The 20,090-nt window shown below is 38.1% G+C and overlaps 1 protein-coding gene across 4 annotated transcripts in view; it reads right to left on the reverse strand.

Moving 5' to 3' along the window:
- Positions 1–143: 143 nt before the first annotated feature.
- Positions 144–20,090, reverse strand: part of LOC135619645 (anaphase-promoting complex subunit 1-like) — a 48,886-nt gene continuing 28,939 nt past the window's right edge. Inside the window, exons 21-38 of one of the 4 annotated variants that reach the window (XR_010489434.1) lie at positions 18,904–18,997; positions 18,750–18,832; positions 18,585–18,641; positions 18,362–18,439; positions 18,076–18,197; positions 17,844–18,001; positions 16,457–16,533; positions 16,242–16,355; positions 8,233–8,334; positions 4,328–4,468; positions 4,063–4,236; positions 3,634–3,697; positions 3,410–3,549; positions 3,175–3,326; positions 2,175–2,253; positions 2,001–2,099; positions 1,093–1,593; positions 144–952 (exon numbers count right to left, since the gene is read on the reverse strand). Coding sequence is in view for 3 of the 4 variants with exons in the window: in XM_065121853.1 (XP_064977925.1) it covers positions 1,207–1,593; positions 2,001–2,099; positions 2,175–2,253; positions 3,175–3,326; positions 3,410–3,549; positions 3,634–3,697; positions 4,063–4,236; positions 4,328–4,468; positions 8,233–8,334; positions 16,242–16,355; positions 16,457–16,533; positions 17,844–18,001; positions 18,076–18,197; positions 18,362–18,439; positions 18,585–18,641; positions 18,750–18,832; positions 18,904–18,997 (2,121 nt within the window). In the remaining variant the exon portion in view is untranslated. The other 3 variants (XM_065121853.1, XM_065121854.1, XM_065121855.1) reach the window with 3 other exon arrangements.

A 20,090-nucleotide genomic window follows, 5' to 3' on the forward strand; every position in this document is an offset into this window, starting at 1 on the left:
AGTTGTTGCTTGTGTCCGTCCCGTTGGTCCAAGTTCGCACGGTACAAGTCTCATGTGACAACATTCTGTTTGGGTTTTCCCAAAGCAATCCACGGATGAACCTTCACCCATCTCATTTATGCACAATTCAAACAAAATCTTCATGAACTAAAAGTATAATATCTGAATTAAAATCTATAATCAACACGACAAAGATGATTAAATTGTATCATCTGCAAAAGATACTTGGCTCGTTGGTCAAAGACAAAACGATCATACCACACTGGGAACCCCACTGCGGCCAGTAATTAAAACCTGGTGGGTTTCCACCATCCCACGGCTTCTCTTTTCGATCCAATTATTCTTGGAAAAAGAAAAAGTCCACCACCCTACGGTCTCTCAACTTGTTTCCTTCTCTTTCTATCTGATGAAAAAGGTCAACCACGGATAACTCGTGATTAACAGGGGACCAAAAGCTGTTCGAATCAATCGCATGTCCGACCAACTCTTCTAACAGATAGTTTCTGGGGATAACGTATGCCTCCAGCAAAGGACTCGGGGTTATTTAACCTATAGCAGTTGGTCCTCATGCAAGAAGGGTCGAATCTACTTCAACTGCGATGGCTTGCCAACGAAAAGCATTGCTAAGATGCCGATATTTGCTTGCATCTGCAGCAAATCACCAACCAGGGCGATCACCGCCACCAAAGGTCAATGTCGAGTTCGTAAAACAAGAGCAATCCAGTACTGATGATATTTACTAGTGCACCTATTTTCTCTGCAAATTGAAGTATTTTCTTGTACACCGTATGATTCTTTTCTTGTGCAAGCGTAACATAATGGATGCTACATTTAAGCCCATACTGAACAAAAGTTTTGCTGACATTCCTCTCGCCATCACATCAATCAAGCCCCCCTTTTAAAGGGGCAATCAACCCATTTAGCCGCCGGATTGTCAACATCTTTTAATGTTCTACGATCATAAAAAATACAACAATAAGGTGCCAGCACTACGTAACTATTAATGAAATAATATGACGGAAACAAATCAAAGGGTTCTAAATCAGATTTAACATTAGATATCCCTTTCTGTTTTTTTTTTGCATTTCATACCTGATTGAACTGATTGTAACAGGAAGATACAATGTTCACATATGCAGGAAAAGCCAGAAGCAAGGTTTGCATCTGCACTCAGATCCTCGTGCAATTACTTTTTCAGACCCTAGATCAAAATTGGAACTTGTCTATTTCGAAAATGCCTTTTGCTTGGGTTGTTGGCAGTAACAATCGCAGTAGAGGAATCATGGTTAAGGACAGTGGAGCTTTTGCTTTGATTTTCTCGACAGCAGACTTTATGACACGGAAGGATGGTATCCCATACCACAAAAGATACCAAGAAAGAAGCATAGCATCCATTTTACCCGTGTCACTTTGGCAATCAGGCCAAATTCCAGAATCCAAATATTTGAAGACGTTCTCATTCAGACTTTGGGAACATATCAGGATTTCTTCCATATGCCTTTTAAGTGATTGAATGAATGTACATTGGATGATGGATACACTACCACAAGACAATTTGCCATTGATGAGAGCCTCATTATAGGCTAAAGCAAGCTGCAAGATGACAGGAAACAAAATATTTTAGTCGAACAACTACTTCCATGTTATCACCAATAAAGAAGAAAAGGAGCAAGATAATAATCTAGATATACTATTCTTCGAATATTTTTACAACATATGGAAGTAAATGAAGATCTAGTGTCAAACAAAACAACACACAGAAATGAATACAACGAGCAACATTGAATACTTAGTTGAGAACATTGATCGGTTAGTTCACACTGAAAATACTGGCACTGATATTCAATAAATTAACGGGTGGAGACACATCAGGTGTATTAAAGAGGTAAAACACTATACAACAGAGAATCCTGAGAACTTCTACAGCAGTAGGAATAAATTATCTCCGAAAATTTGTAAGGAACCTAATAAAAGAAGTAGAAAAAATTGTAAGCACTTGCCTTTAGGCTGGAAAGAAAAAGTGAATCTTCAAAAACAAGACGACAACTTTTAACCTGCTCCCACATTGCTTCAATCGTCGTATACAGCGAGAGATAGATCTGCATGCTCAGCCACAATTGGAGGATTAATAGAAAGATAAGAAAAAGAGAAAATTTTATAAATATAGAATGCACCTGAAGGAGAGCCGGCCTGTCTTTGCTCACACACTCAAATAGTAATTGTGAGCAGAACTCCTGGAAATTGGCATCAGCCCTGTAATTCACAACACCAGTCAAACAGACGGTAAATCATGTCTTATCATAATCTTTCTAACATAAAATCACACTCTGAGAAACAAAGGAGAATCATAATGAATTATCAAAATAGATTCAAGAATTCATGACAAACTGGTTGCAAAAATTTTGGGTTGGTTATATAGATATTTCTTGTCATAAAGCACCATTAATAGCAATATCTCTAATGGAACTACGAGTGATCATCTTGTCTAAAGAGTACCTTTTTATTTCTTTTCTGAACATATCCAAACCACCTTAAAAATATTTTTCTCAAATTCCCCTTGTTTGGTAATACCATTGACAGTTCATGAGCATAAACAATTCCCATTTTGTCTATTCTAGTAAATCACAAACACAATCATAGTGTTGACAAAAGGCACTCAAACACTGCTATCTGCTAGGGCAACATGAGGCAACGTGCCTTTTGCCTTAGTGATGCCTTAGCAAGCACATCGCTTTGGGCGATGGGCTTTCTAGGTGCACCAGATAGCCTTATAGACTGTGCCAGATCTGCACTCGACCACCCAAACCTAGTTTAGTTCACTCAAGTTGCCTGACCAATTGAGCCCTAATTCTTGCCCAAACTACTTTCTATCCCAAATCTCTGCCTTTGCTCACGAAATCCTCTCTCACCAAGTGTCCTTTTTAAATGATGTGTGCATGCTCTTTGCTTGGCTCTACACCCAACCGAGGAATCAATTTCATGAAGGCCCAATAGCAATTTCAGAGTAAGATAAGAAACCAAGTAAAAAATGTAAAACAAAACTATAGACGATTTCATTTTTCCAAAAATTTCCAGAGTTGAGAAATCAAGTAAAAAATTCTAATACAAAACTACTGAAGATTTCATGTTTTTTCAAAAAAATTGCCAGTCAAATCAGGATGGTACTAGACTTGCCTACTATTCCAGGAATCACAGCAAAGTTGTGCAAAACCTATCAAGCTTGGATCAGCGGAGAATGTACTGACTAACTGATCAATTTTGTATGAACCGGGTGCAGAGTTATTGTTTCTTGTGTTTGAGCAGTTCATATCCGATGTATCACAAACCTGTCATGAGAATGCAGCTTAATTGTAAATGAAATATGCTAGAGAGAAAATTATATACAAAAAATTTAGCAAGTAGATCTAACCTTGTGCATTGCTCTTGAAAGCAAAGATTGACAACCAATGGGGTCATCCACATAGGAACATGAGCCAACTTTTCTCTTTATGTACAAGATACCACCATTAAAAGGGCCAGTCTTGTCCCTAAATCTCCACCAAGGTTTATCTTTTCAAAAGAAGGAGATGCCCATTAATTAATTAAATATTTAATTGAAGGCAGCAAAAGAATTGTTTGTTCCCATAACATTACCTTCAGGAATAAGCTGTATGACTTGAGGCCAATACCTAGGCCCACAAACTCGAACTGTCTTCAGCTGAAAGTGAACTTTAATTATTAAAATTCACCAATTGAGTTCAGAATTTATGTATTCCTCTATGCACTATTTTTTGTGATGTTTATACTTAAGAGGAAACATATATATACAAGTTAATGCAAACAGAATATTGAACAGATATGAAATATTGATTTGACATAAATTCAAGTTTGGAGATACTACTGATTAAGATTTAACAAGGTTCCACATCAGTATTTTTAGGCAAAGTTGCTGACCAGTAAAATTAGCAAAGGAAAACTGCAACAGCATTAATCTAGAGTTTATGGTATTTAATATAATCCTACAGATAGTTTCAATCAAGAAATAACCATTCAAAAGATAATGAGAAGAGATTATGTACACACCACAGAGCGTTCTGGCAGAATGCAGGGGGTAACTTCACAAAAGCTAGTCTCAGAATAGTGTTCTGTTTCCTTGATTGAAACTTCAAGGGGACAATAAACTGGCAGACCTGTATCAACATCTACCGTCTGCACCCGACGAGACTCAGCAGCAATTACATACAGATGTCGGAAAGCCTATAAATGCCACAATGAGATATACTAAATAATTATAAAAATAGAATAACACACACACATACATAAAGCTGATGCAGAAAATCTGGTGTACCTGAAGGTGACAACGATTATCACTAGGACCAGTAGGAAGACGAGGATAAAGAGTCATTAAAAGTGCAGCGACTGCACTATTTCCAGTTGAAAAGGTTTGCATACCACCCCCAAGAAATAAAAATCCGATGGCTAAGCTAACCTGCAGCAATGTTAAAATTAAGGACTAATTTTAAGATTAAACATATCCAGCAATGCTACAAAAGCAGCCAGACCCTTATACATCTGGTCAAGGCACTGCAGTGCATATCCAGTATGTGGGTTCATATGCATGGTCTATATAAAAGTAATGCACAACCAAAAACAAAATCAATGACACAATACAAATCCAAAAAATAAATAAATGGCAAACACAAATAACGGCAACACTGTGAACTTATGCAAATGAACATGTAAAATTTATTATCAACCACATTTCTATGTTTGTACCGTCAGCAAATGCATCTGCAAAGGTACTTGCAGTAACATATGCAACCACATTCCTCTGCTGCGTAGACTGTACAGGTAGCTCATATGTGGTTAACCTGCATATCAAGCCTGCATACACCTTTCATCAAATGCTTCTCCGAGATAAGTTGCATGTGCTCAAAAACTCCTTTCATCTTTGGTACCATGCAAGATAAGTTCCCTCCATCAGAATGAAAGACCCATGGAACGACGTGATCCCACTCTTACCTCTGCAAGAGTTCATGCCCTTGACCTTTGTCCAAGGAAAGCTCTATGCCTCCGCTCCATGTTTCATCTTCTATGCCTCCCTTCATGCGGCTTGGGTACATCGCCAAGTTACACCCAAGTTGCTCCGCACCTCGATTTACATTGAATTGATGATGGCCCTCACGCCCATCATTCCACGGGTCAACCCTCCATTTAAGTCCGATCTCCATATCAACTCCAAGTGTGCTTTCATTTGTGTTGCCTTGGATCGCTCCCCTACTTGATCTCGTAATGCATCCCCCAATACATTATCTCATGCAAGATCATATGACGATTCCCCACAACTCGCTCGGTCTGTTAAGCTTTGTGAAGTTGTTTTGAGGTACTCCTCAACATGTGCGGTCCGTTGCACATAGTTCTCTCTCTGGAGAGCCGGGACTTATCCCTCCCGAATATCTGTCCCGTTGAAACAACTTCTCTCTTCGCTTCCTTCTCTTTAAAAGTTTCGGAGATTACCATCCCCTTGGACTACTCCGCCTTGCTGAACAAACTGTGCATTATTCTCTCTCGCAAACGCACTTGCTAGATTGCGACTCCACGTCAATATAACCACCACTACACCCCTCAAGGCCTAACAACATGCTGAACTCATTACACACTTCAGTCTCCTACGGATATATCCTTCTCAAGCCGAAGAGAAAGTTTCAATACTCTATGGCGCCAAGCCTCCTACGGGATGGCCACGAACGCTCCATCGTTCGCATACAAGCCATTTCATGAGTATCGAATTCTTCGAATTAACAATTCCTCTCACCTCTATGGGCTTTGCACAACTTTTTCGGTCGCTGAACAGCCCATTCCACTTTACATGGTCTCATCCTTTACCAAGCGCCTCGCTTGCCTTGAGCACCATCAAGTATGGTTGCCAACGTTGAGCCATAGCTCAAACTCATCCATCTCAACCTTTGTACGCCACACATTCTTCCTAACTTGCTTGTCCTAGTGGTGCCTCTTGCGCGAAGGGTTGATCATTCCTCTGAATGTCAATCTCAGATGCTTGCTCCTCTGAGCGACTCCTTTTCCCTACATCTCCATAACTATTTTCCCCTAAACGGTCGCGCATGTTAGCTGCCCTCAACGCAGCCCCGCTAGGTCCCCCACGTTTGCATGTCAAGTGTTTCTATAAGTGTTTGTCTCGCTCTGATACCATTTGTCACGGACTTGGTTGGTTTTGCCTAAATCGTGCGGCACCCTTGCGTGTCCCTCCGTAAAGGTCAGTCTCCCCGAAATCTCCTATGGTCCCTTAGGACCTACAAAAGAGAAAACGGGTTAGAGAAAGAATCTCACTCGGGATCCACAAGTAATCATTTCAATAAACACTTCATATCCAATACAAATTATAAACAGAGTTTACAAGCTCTGAACGATCACACAATAAAAGATCCAAAATGGTCCACCACAGACCGAAATCCCCACAAGTGCCCACATGACACAACCTTTGTTTGCAAGCCTAGGACAACCATCAAACCCAACTAAAATTGGGCTATTAAGCCTACGACCGTCCCTCTACATGGTGTGCAGAGCATGAACAAACCAAAAGACACGGACATATATATGCATTACATTAAACACCCCGTTTATAGTTTTGTCCATGACAGTATGTCCAGCCTGGTCATGTCAAGCTGCATAAGACGTTAGCAAACTTTGAACAGGTCAAAGTGCAGTTAGTTGAGCTGCTACTAAAGATATAACATTATGAGACAATGTTTATATGACATGACTTTGACACATGATGTGTTAGAGACAATGTGACAGTAAATGACAAAAGTACACCAAAATGGGCATAAAAAACATATATAATCAGCAAGAGGACTGCTATGCTCAAATGAAGTAAACCAGTGGTTAACAATTATATTGAAAATCCAATTTGCAATAACTAGGGAATGAACTGCAGTTGAGGGTGAGATTTGGTGGCATGAAAAATTTTTTAAACAAAGTAGGGGTAAGGTGCCTCTTGTATAAATAACCTTATCTACTTTGGCTCATTCACCACGTGCACAGTACTAAATCCACTCTAATACCAATTTTCATGACTCGACGTCAAAGGTCCACTAGTACAAGAATCCAGATAAATGGTTCTATAATTATGTGAACCAGCAAGCCTGGACTATGAATAATGAGACCATCTAGCCTTTACACCCTTTTTCACTTCTGATGTAGAACTAACCAGGGTACCACACTTAAGAGTAATTCATATGAAATTGTTAAGGCATTATAGATTTCAGCATCTTCAATTCTTGCATTACTTGGAGTCTCATGCACTGACCAACTCTAGGTATACCTAGTCACTGAAGCAAACAAGACATAATATCTCAACCATCTGCGGCCCTTGTCATGAAGCAACAAAACATTTTGCATGCTTACAAAATTAGCGTATAATGCCACAGACCCAGGTCATGGAATAGGTTCCACAATATGATTCACAATGTACTAGTGTGTGATCTAACTTCCAAGAAAGGAAAATTATTCAGTTTTGTAGACGTCACATAAATTCCCACTAAACAAACACACTCTAAATTCCATTCAAGAATGGAATAACTGAAAACAACAAAATAATAAAACTAGATATTGTAGTTTTCAGATGTCCAAGACCATTATTTTGACCCAGTTGAATGTATAATTAATGGTTATTAAGTCCAAAATATCATAATTGATACAGTAATCAATTCAAGTAAATTAACCTGTACCATGACTCTTAAAAGGGACTAACCCTACTATCAACATACAAGAACCAAAGATATCCATGTACCAGGTTCTATGGTACATGCAACCAATGACCCACATTACAAATGACCATGGGATAAACCAGGCTCTAAAGCTTATAAAACACATTTTCAAAATAAAATCTCTTTGACCTATAAGAACCTAAGGCATCATAAATACCATATATTAAGGACCGAGGATTAAAAAAAAAGCATCAGCATATGCAATTTAGTCATTACTCACAAAAGGTTCTATGCACAGATTCACTATAATAATGTCAGGATCTCAATATACCCTGAAATATCAGACAAGTTTCACTATCAAACTTTAGCATAAATATCAAAAATGAAACTAAAGTCAGGAAAAAGAAAAGGGACAATCGTGAATCTTGAAGTACTTTTCAATTTTCAATTTTCATCATGACAAAGCTTTTCAGATATTTTTCTGATAGCATGTGTACATCTTAGATAGTAAAGACACAAAACCTACAGTCATTTGGATTCCATAATTTATGTGCCCTTCTGTAGAACTTCGACCACGCAGGTATCTCAATAACCGAAATGTTTGTAGATGCCCAGATCCTGCCATAACCTATTTTACAAAAATACATCATATGAATGGGATACAAGTTCAAAAATTTCTATAAAACCAGCATGATATGTGAACAGAAATATATATTATTAAAAAAATCTTGTAAAACTTATCACATATGAACCTTGAAAGCAATCTAAATCAATGTTTTAAAAACCTGGTCAGATGATGCCAGTATATACTACAGTTGATTTTTATTCAATGATATTGGTGATACAAGTCAATCGGTATGCCGCTCAATACGCTAGTACTACATCAGTCAGATAAATTACCGACACCGTTATTGAGCATGCATTTAAAACCATGATCTAAATCAACTAAGTATGAAGGAAACAACACATAGTCCTACCATAACAGAAATGGAAACAAAAAAAAAGGAAAACTTAGCAAGGTAATCATCAGTAAAATGCACAAACCCATATTACTGTTACTCAGCCTGTACAAAAAATTTGCAACAAACAGACATGTCAACATAGGTTCACATATAATGTGCAAAACAGACTGACACAACCCTCCCCTAAGGCTCAACACAGTGAAATCATTCCCTTAAAGATAAGAAGAAACGTATTTAACCCATAGTGGCTCCATGACTTGGTAAGCCTCAAGTTTCAAGAGGATCATGTGACTCTTACGATGATTATCTAGTATGAAAAAAAAAATTGCAGTCCATATCAGCCCAAATATGTGTATCATGCAATCATGTACACACCTATATATCTGCACATGTCATTTCATTTTCTTCTTTACAACAATCATCTGAACTATCATTTATGCTCATCATGTATAGACATGAGACATTACATTGCTCCAGTGTCTTATGACTTCACCCAAAAGTCTTATATCTTCACCCACTTCTTATTAGTTGTTGCATAAAAACTACTTAAAACTGGTATAAGATCAATGTTTTGGAATATAGCTTCTGAGAGTACGATCATGGTACCTCAAGACATGTGGTATGCAGCCAATTTAAATAAGTATTCACAACATTTATAAATGTAAGTCCTCTAATCCTATGTTCTTGTCCTTCACATCAGGTGACTAGGAGCCTTCTTGGCCTTCTCCAATTCAGCTTAAAGAAAAAAAGTATTAACTGCACCATGCTTGTGTCCTGTAAGTACGAACAAGACAGTAGACTAATCAAACCATCTCTAAAGTGAGTCAAACTCGTGTAGGTCACAAAGCATCCACATAGGTGTCTAATATATCATGAAGGGTTGATGTGGTAGTATTCGGCCCCTTAGTTCCCAGCCAAGCTATCCTATGCATTAGGACTGCTTCAATTAATGACCTGGAGCCTCCAAACCCACCAAGTTGGTTGGCCTTACCCTAAGCATGTAACTAGATCGATATACAAATAGGTGATGTCGCTCAGGTCTTGTCTGAAATTAAAATTCAACATCAAAGCACTATTGTATATCTTGTAACATTGTTCAGGCCACTTAAAAAGCTAAAATGGCCCAACCTATGCCTCCAGAATTATCTGACCATAGTGGTTACGGGGCAGAATAAATCTACCAGAATCCATGGCTGATCATACTAGGAAAGATAAAGAAATAAGGATTTTCATTCCTGAATGATTAGGTGTCACCTAAATAAAATATAAAATGAGGAAGAATCATTTAAAATGATATAGAAAATAAAATAAGAGAGAATCATTTAAGATAATATGGACATGTGCTCCGAAGAAGAGGTGAAATGATTAGTAGAGAGACCTAAAAAGACTTCAATAGAAACTATAAATAAATGTTAAAATATTTATAACTTAACTAAAGATATGACTCTTTATATTTATCTCGATCGTGGCAAAAGATCCAAGCAATCAGTCTCAAACAGTTGACACAATGACACGTTATGGCTTTGTTGTTGTTGTAGCCCCTGACTGATCTAATAAGGATTTGCCAAAGGGTGCATCTTACCATAAGCAGATATAAGCATTGCCCATCTTTTGCCATAAAAGAAATTTCTATTATCCCTACCTTAATAGGATCACACCAAAATTAGAAATTTGTTTTCCGATGGACAATATGTGACTAGAACATCAGAATCCATGACTAATGGGAAAAAAGGAAAGTGTACTTCACCTTTTTAGGAACAACCATGAACCTTATAAGGGCTACAAAGTAGCACGGGTTATCGTTTTGTGGCATGTGGTTATGTTGACACCTTTCTACCTACTCTAACCCCCCTGCTTAACCATGTTTTAGTATCATCAGTGTCTCTGTTAGAACTCTTGCAGATTCTAAACTTGGAGTTGATCTCTTTAGGGGATCGGCCTCCTTGGAACTCTATAGGGGTTCCTCCCTCCAAGTTGCTGCTCAAAGGCTACAGAAAAGATTCATCTATTGCTTATCAAAAGAGGAGGAATACATGGCTATTTATAGGGTTTCTAAACCCTAACTCCTAATAGGACTCCTACTTCTAACCAACTCCTAATAGGACTTCTACTCAAGACTCCTATTCCTTTACAACTCCTAATTCACCTCTTTAATAGAGGTCGGTTTAGGTAGGTTTTACATGAATGTCCCTCTCAATTAGGACTCTCCTAGCTAGAGTCCTAACAGACCCGCCCTCTTCAAATCAGCCTTGTCCTTGAGGCTGACGATTCATGAATTTTGGGAATTTGATCTTCAAGTCGTCATAGTTCTCCCAAGTGGCATCTTCTGTTGGTAAGTTCACCCACTGTATTAGCACTTTAGTAGTAGATCATCATCGTCGAGTCACGATCCGTCGATCGATAATGGCACTTGGCTGGGTCTGAAATTCTCCTTGGATAGTCATATTTGGTGGGTGGCTTTGGACTGTCTCCAAGCACCTATTTACAACTTTTGTCTGGCCGTTGATTTGTGGGTGATATGCCGTACTCTTTTTCAATTTAGTACCCTGCATATGGAATAACTTTGTCCAAAATCTGCTCGTGAAGATGTAAGTAGAATTTATCATAAGCACAATGCGTCCCTTATAGTGTAATTCTTTTGAGTCCCAATTGTAATGAGCCACGGAGCTTGGTGCTTCCTCGAATTTTTTTATAATCTTACTAGTCTCTGAATCTTCCTGCCATTCCATCTTAATATCCTCAAGGAAGTCACTGGTAAGAAGTGAAACGGCAGAAACTTCAGCTTGCTCGGGTAGCTGCGAAAGCGCATCTGCAAGAACATTCTCTTTCCCCTTTTTGTAAGTTATTTCATAATCAAATCCAAGAAGTTTTGTTACCCATTTTTGCTGCTCAGGGGATGATATCTTTCACTCCAAAAAGTACTCGAGGCTTTTATGGTTGGTTTTAATTTGAAATCGTCGACCAATCAAGTAGGGTCTCCACCTCGTTGCTGCGCGCACAATGGCGAGCATCTCCTTATCATATGTTGACTTATTTTGATGGGAGGGAGATAATGCCTTGCTAGTGTATGCGAGTGGTCGACCATCTTAGATGAGAATGGCTCCAATTCCGACTCCAGATGTGTCGACCTCAATAATGAAGGGTCGGTTGAAATCTGGTACTGTTAGCACCGGCGTCGTCATCATGGCTGCCTTAAGTTTGTCGAAGGCAGCAGAGGCTTTGTCTAACCATTGGAAGACATCTTTTTCCAGTAAGAAAGTAAGTGATGCATTGATCTTTCCATAGTTTTTCACGAACTTACGATAGTAGCCTGTTAAACCCAGAAAGCCATGTAGCAATTTTATGTTCCTCGGGGTAGGCCAGTTTTGCATTGCTTCAATTTTGAAGGGGTCCACTGTCACACCATCTTCTGATATGATATGCCCAAGATATTCCACCTTCTGTTGAAGAAAGCAAAAATTCGTAGTGGTTGTTGTGTGTTCAAAAGGTGGTTTTCGGTATGTCTTCTTCGCACACTCATATTTGATGATACCCGGATCAAAGGTCCAGCTTTGTGAAGATTTGTGCTCCCTTTCATCTAGCAATTCATCTGCTCTTGGAATAAGGTATTTGTCCTTGATGGTTATGCCATTGAAAGCTCGGTAATTAACGTATATTCGCCATGTTCCGTCCTTCTTGCGTACAAATAGCACTGGTGAAGAGTAGAGGTTGCAACTTGGCCGAATAACTCCTGTTTCGAGCATCTCTTTTACAATCCTTTCTATTTCATCCTTCTAGAGATGTAGATATTGATATGGCCGAGTATTTGCTGGAGGTTTGCCTGAAAGAATCGTTATATAATGATCATGCCGACGGGTAAGAGGTAGGTTGTACGATTCGTCAAATATATCTAAAAATTCAGCAAGCAAAGGAAGTAGGTTTGGATCTTCAAATTCTATTGGCTCTCCCTTAGTTTGCTGCTCAAGTTGTACAAAAAATCTGCTGCATGCTTTATGCAAAACCTTCTCCATTTGTTGTGTGCAAATCGTCGTTACGTCGCCCCCACGTTTCCCGTTCAGTATCACCTGTTTCTCCTTACTGTAAAATTTCAAAATTAGTTGCATAAAATTCCAAAAAATATCACCTAATGTCGTCAACCATTTAATTATGTGCATGGCCTCATGATCATCAAGAGGGAGAAGGAAGAAATATGCAATTATCTCTTGGTAAGGCCTCATGATCAGCAATAGTTTCACTTGCGGGCGCCTACGATCATACTTCAAAATCCATCTGGATAGTAAGGCCATCTGGATAGTAACCTTGCGGGCGACCTTAACATCAAACCTGCTACAATTCTCGATAGGTAAGGCCATCTGGATAGTAACCTTGCTGTTTAGAAAGTTACTAGTACTGCCCGTGTCGATGAGAACAGTGATCGGTTGTTGTTTGAGAAGGCCTCCAACTTTCATCGTTTGCGGGTTTGAGTAGCCGGCTAGTGCATCTACCGTAACTTCGGTCGGTTGTGGCTCTTCTTCTGCATCTTCTTCTTCATGTTCAAGGCTCTCTTCTGGATGTTCAATGACCTCTTCTTCTATTGGTTCAATCATAAGTCTCCCTTTACTACAGCGATGCTCATAGCTCCACGGCTCGTCACAATGCCAATATAACCCCTTCGCATATCGCTCCCGAAGCTCTTCTCTTGTTAACCTCTTTGGTGTAGGGACTTGGTCGACAGTAGGGGGTGCTAAGGGCTTCAATATCACTGGATGAGGAGCGACCCTAGTCCTCCGAGCTTCATGGTTCAATTGCTCCTCTTGATGTCGTGCGAAAGAGATGGCTGCCATAAGCGTACACGGTTGTCACGCTTTAACTTCTCCTCGGATCTCCGGCTTCAAGCCCTCAATGAAGGTCCTCAATAGCTGTTTTTGAGACCAATCACGAGTTTGATTAGATAACATTTCAAACCTGGTTTGGTACTCCTGAATGGTGGAGGTTTGTCGGATCTTTGCTAGTTGTCCGTCAATATTCTCGTAATCGGTTGGTCTGAAGCGGATCAGCAGTCCTTCTTTGAATTGTTGCCATGAAAGGACTCCATAAGTATGTTCAAACCAGTCAAACCACTGTATAGCATCCCCTTCAAGATGTATAGCTGTAATTTTTACCATAGATGCATCCGCGATTTTGTGGTACCGAAAATATCGCTCCGCGCGCGAGATCCAACCAATTGGGTCTCCTTCCCATCTAGGGAATTCCACTTTCATGCATGGATAGTTGGGGTTGGTCATAGAGCTTCCCCTCTCTTGGAAGTCATGTCTTCGGGCTTGATGCGATTGGGCAAAGCTCTCTCCTTGATGTGATTTCTTCGGGCTTAGTGGTTGGCCCAATCCGAGTTCGGTAAATAGCGTCCGAATCTTATCCTCTATTCGCGCATCGAAAGCTTCGAATTTAGCATTGATTACCTCCTCAGATGCCGTAGTATATGCCGCCAAATCTGTGATGTTAAGATCTCTCTTTTGTTGTCGGGTTAAAGGCATGTATTGGTTGAGAGAGGTGATGGTCGAAAGGGTTGGTGGATTAGTGGATGTAGGCTACGGTTTAGGCTTGTTTTGTGGCTATTTTGGGTGTAGTTTGAGAGTGTGGTTTGGTGGAGTTTTAGGGCTGTGGATGAAAGTTTTGGATCTGTGGTAGATGGTAGCAAAGGTTTGATAGAAATCAGTGGAAGTTGCAGCAAGTATGTGTTGTCTTGTAAGAGTAGAATTGTCGTCGAATAAACAACGGTTTCTCGATGTAATTTCCACCAAAAACTTGAGAGAATTGAGGAGGGAATTGATAGCAAAATCACAGTTTATATGACAGCAAGGATGTCTAATTTAATCAAGAAAATTTAGACAATATAACAGTAAGGAAATTGGTGCAAGTTGCGATTGCAGAATTCTCGTCGAAAAATTTCAGCGACTTATGACGAAAATTTACAACAACACAAAATCATTTTTAGAGATGAATTCCTTGATATATCAATCTTAGATAGAAGCCAAGATGATATATGAAGTGTAGAAGAAATTTCATTCAAAAAAGATTGCAAAAAAATGGGTTAAGGTAACAATATGCGGCTGAAACTTTCTGCAGCACAAATTTTTAAGTATAGCAGATTGGACGTAAAAGATCAGTGGTTTATATTGAGAATTTTTTGATGAAACCAAAGGGAAATCCACTGTTAGGAAGTGTCAAAGCTATCATAAAAATTTTGTAGAGATTTGGATAGAAACAACGTAGTATCAAGATCAAACAAACAGTGCTATGCGGCTGAAATTTTACAGTGTAGATTTTCAAGTATAGCAGATTAGACGTAAAATATCAATGGTTTATATTGAGAATTTTTTGACAAAACCAAAGGAAATCTGCTGTTAGGAAATGTAAAAAATGTCATAAAAATTTCGTAGAGATTTGGATAGAAAAAACACAGTAGCAAGATTAAACAGACGGTGCTATACGATTGGAATTCTGCAATGTATCTTTCGTCGTAGAGATGAAAACTTTATGACGAAAAGTTTATGTAGCAATATAGGAATAATTTTTTTGGGATTTTCAAATAAGGATAACTAAATTACAGCAACAGTAAGGTAGAAAACCAGAACCTGTTGCAATTCACGGGGAGATCAAAGGATGATCCGTGGTGGTGGAGATGACGACGGAATTTGGCAACGATCTTTTAAGCAATTGTGGGAATTGCTTTGGGCGGTTGTGGAGAGTTAATGGATGGCTGTGGAAGGGCAACGAGATGCCAAGAACGCTGCTCTGATACCAGGTGTTAGAACCCTTGCAGATTCTAAACTTGGGGTTAATCTCTTTAGGGGATCGACCTCCTTGAAACTCTATAGGGGTTCCTCCCTCCAAGTCGCTGCTCAAATGCTGCAAAAAAGATTCATCTATTGCTTATCAAAAGAGGAGGAATACATGACTATTTATAGGGTTTCTAAACCCTAACTCCTAATAGGACTCCTACTCAAGACTCCTATTTCTAACCAACTCCAAATAGGACTTCTACTCAAGACTCCTATTCCTTTATAACTCCTAATTCATTTATAAGAAACAACCTCCTAACCCTAGTCGGCCTCTTCACCTCTTTAATAGGGGTCGGCTTAGGTAGGTTTTACATGAATGTCCCTCTCAATTAGGACTCTCCTAGCTAGAGTCCTAACAGTCTCACCAATAATTGTCAATACCTTTTTGGTGCAGCATGCACTGGATGCTTGACACAACTATCATTGTTTGCTAGTCAACTATAGTTATACAGTTTGAACTTAAGGTTATATAGCATCAAAACAAACTAGAAGAACCTTTTTTATCCACTTATTCAATGAAAAGATGTATAAAGAGTTCTTAATCAACCTCACAAATGCATTATGTGCCTATTAGAGAAGGCAATCCATGAAAAGTTGGTCCCAATAATAAAAATGCACGATCAGATGTTGTAAATTTATGTTATAAAAGAAACAAATGTGTTAGAATATGTAGAAATTTGGGTAATATTAGTGATATGCAAATAACAACATTATTTGATCTCATTAAAGCAAAGAGAAATGAAAATTCTAACCAAAGAGAGAGAAAGAACAATAAGGTGCAGGCATATCTCTGAAGTGCCACGGTCCACGTATTGTAGCATTCCTTTTGGTAAGGTAATGTTTGTTGTTGCCGGCACATGCTTAATCTGCATAGGTATCAGTCAATGTTACATCCTTCAAATAGATTGCATAATTAACCAATAGGCACTGTCACATATGATGACGAAAGTTTAGAATTAAATTAAACCTCGTTCAGAAAATAGATTGCATAATTATATAGCAGCTCTTGGGCTTCTTCACTTTTGGTGCCAGCATACTTTATTCCTACAAGCAGGTTCAATGCTGATTAATGAAAGATAAGCAACAAACACACACTTCAAAATATATTGAAGCCTTAGGTAGGTGAAGAAATACTAAAGAGCTAAATTAACAAAAGCATTTGATCAAACCACAAAAATTATACATTTAAATATAATGTTCCGATCTTTTAAATATGTGTAAATAGATAGATAGATAGATAGATAGATAGATAGATAGAGAGAGAGAGAGAGAGAGAGAGAGAGAGAGAGGGTAGCATTGAGAGGATATTAAAGGGGGAGATTTTTGAATTAGAAAGACCTGCTTCATTTTGGATTAACTAAATACTGCACAATGAAGTTGACATTATTAAGTTATACAGCATAGTGATAGATGGGATTGCTAAAAACATGGTTGCATATGGAACTGAAAAAGATAAAGAAGCTCCTGCCAATGATGGACCTCACACATACAAGCAAAAGGACTGTTTCTACGACTAAAATCTTGGTCATTCAGGTTCCAAATGAGCAAGTTTACCATGGCACCAAGGCTCACCTCTCATACTCTTGCATACAGAATAATTTTTTTAAAAAAATTGGATGATATGATCATTAGTTCTGAAAAGAACCATCAAAGAAGCTGGGATTGAAAGTCTTCATAATAGAAATTTGATGACAACTGAAATGGAAGTCTGCAATGAGAGCAGAATAAAGTACAGTTGAACAGTCCACTGTGAAACAAATAAGAAATATTGTGATGTATTTGGAGGTATTAAATCATGGGTGAGGGTTAGAAACCAGAGACCAAAGCTGAATGAACACTCAGAAAAGGAAGATCAAAAAGGTTCCGAATGCTGAATCACTAAAAGAATTATGACATACAGATTTGACAACCTACATTAATGCGAATGTACTTTAAATCAAGATATGCAATACCATATTCTACCGGTGTTTCGATGTTGGCTTGGTACGGTACGGTACCGGTGTACCGAGCGGTACACCAGGGTGTACCAAACAGTTTTATATATTTTCTTCCTTACTGTAGCACTGTAGCACTACTACAGTATAATACTGTAGCACTGTAGCACGTCCGTCCGGTACTGGGCGGTCCGCGTACCGATATACCATCGGACCGATACGTACCACCCGTACCGGGCGATACCATTCGGTACTGCATACCATGCTTTAAATTACAGAAAACTTGGTCAAATCCCACCTAAGCAAAGATGAGAAAGAAGCAGCCTTTTTCAACATATACTAGATATGTAACCATCATAGATGTAGAAACTAAATTACAATATTACTGAAGTAACTGTGATGAAGAGATTGTTCAAATACCAAGTGAAATGCAAGCACCAGCTACTATGTTCACATAGGCCTGAACAACAGCTTCAGCATCAAACTCATCATCATCAACTACTCCATCTAATCTCAAAACCCCTAATTTGATAATATCAGGAATTTGAGATTCAATCCAGTTCCTAGATGGCTGCATGCTGAAAATGTGTGAAAGTTAGTATTACCAATGAGTCAACACATGAGTATATAAATAATAAACAAAGTAAATTACTTGCTCCACATAATCAAATTCCGTGTGATGACACGAAGCATGATAAAATCAGGCCTCACATACTGCAGATCAAAGTGAGTTACTGGAAGATGGAGTCTAGACACCATTTCTTCTGATTCTGTCTGTAATATGAAATTGAACAGCATAACAAGCCAAATATATATTGCGTAAAGAAACAAGAAACACAAATACTAGTACCCATTTGTTGCCTGCCCATTATGTAGCATATTGTTTATAGAGAGAAATTACAATACTTGAAAATTTTTCTTCGTAGTAGAAACTCTACCTTCATAAATATCAGTGCTAGTGCAATTGTAGCACCAGGAGCAGTTACATCAACATTTATGTGAGCTCCATCCACCATCTGGATAGAGAACGACAAATTATTTTTATATGTCAATACTTAATCATTAAATCTTCTAGGATACTACATAAATTAGGTGAAACTCTAATATAATTGACAAAAACTATTCAGCAAGAAAAAAAATGTACTGCAGCAAATGTGTCACCTGCCCAAGAATGCGGATGTGATCATCTGTTGTTTGTGACACTACTGAAGATTTCCCCTACAAAATAAAACCAGTACAGTGTTGGAAAAGCTAACAAAAACTGAAGATAATTATTAAAGATAGTCCAAATTAATATCATTTTATTAAGACAAGCAGAAGATGTACATTTTGAACTCCTTTCTCGCCAATATAGTGAAAAAGTCGATCCACAAAACTGTCAACAAAACCAAATGCACCTTTCCCACGACCTTCCGTGAAGCATTCATTCAGTCACTAAGACAAATATAAAAAAAATTATGTTCCAACAGATATTACAAACCTAAAGCTACAAGTCCCAGTGCATATCCAGCAGCAACAGCATATCCTTCTCTTTCAAGCACATTATCACCACCACTTCTTCGACCTATCTCTCCCTGCAAACAATTAAATGTAACATCTGAACATAAATTATTCAACTTTGAAATTAGAATGAAAAACTAAAAGTGTTTTTGACATATTTTACAAATGGAAAATCCTCAATAAGTAGATGCTCGATGCAGAAAACAGAAACAGAATATGCCTGTATTTAGTGAGCTCAACATAGAATTTGAATAAACAAGAAAATATGACATACTAAAGCAGCATGCATGTGAAAGCATATTACCAACCTGATAAGTAGTTTTAGATTTCAAGTAATAAAAATGAAAACCCTGAAGGCAAGAGCCTAGTACAAAAACCAGCATATGCAGGTAATAATCCCAAGGCACTTGGATATGTATAAACATATAAAACCACAGTATTTTGAACATGCGGGTATGTGGCTAAGAAAAACTCATATTTAGACATGCAGTGTACAAGAACAGGTTACACGAATAGAGCAGGAGACATTCAGCCGCACCTCCCAGCCATGATATTGTTATCTTGAATTCACAGAGTAGTCACAATTATATTTAGTCATAATTATATCTCTGAAAATCAATTTTGATTTTATGCTTGGAAGATAAACAGAGGAAGCTACATATTTATTGAGACAATTAATGGAAACGTACAAGGAGACAATTAATGGAAACGTACTAGAAGAAGAAAGATTTGCATATTGTTTCTATTGATTTAAAGAAGGCTTACGATAGAGTTCCTAGATATAGTGGTGGATCTAGAAAAGAAACATGTTTCTACTAATTATATTCATGTTATACAAGATATGTATAATAGTGTAGTCACACAAGTGATCACACAATACTTTATTTAATAGAACTTCTTGGATTAAAAAGAAATTTTAATCTACTTTACTTAATATTCTTTATTATAAAAAAAATCTGTGTGATCATCGGGTACCTCTTAGATTAAATAGAAATGTTTATAGGATCATTGTTAAACCAACAATACTTTAATTTATGGATTTGAATGTTGGACAGTCAAGAAATAACATACACAAAGTTTTTATTGTCAAGATGATAATATTGCATGGATGTGTGAAATTACTATGAAAGATGAGAAAAGAAATGTGTTTATTCGAGGAAAATAGTC

The sequence above is a fragment of the Musa acuminata genome, chromosome BXJ2-8, assembly GCF_036884655.1.
Source record: "Musa acuminata AAA Group cultivar baxijiao chromosome BXJ2-8, Cavendish_Baxijiao_AAA, whole genome shotgun sequence".
In the NCBI taxonomy this organism is placed as follows: Eukaryota; Viridiplantae; Streptophyta; class Magnoliopsida; order Zingiberales; family Musaceae; genus Musa; species Musa acuminata.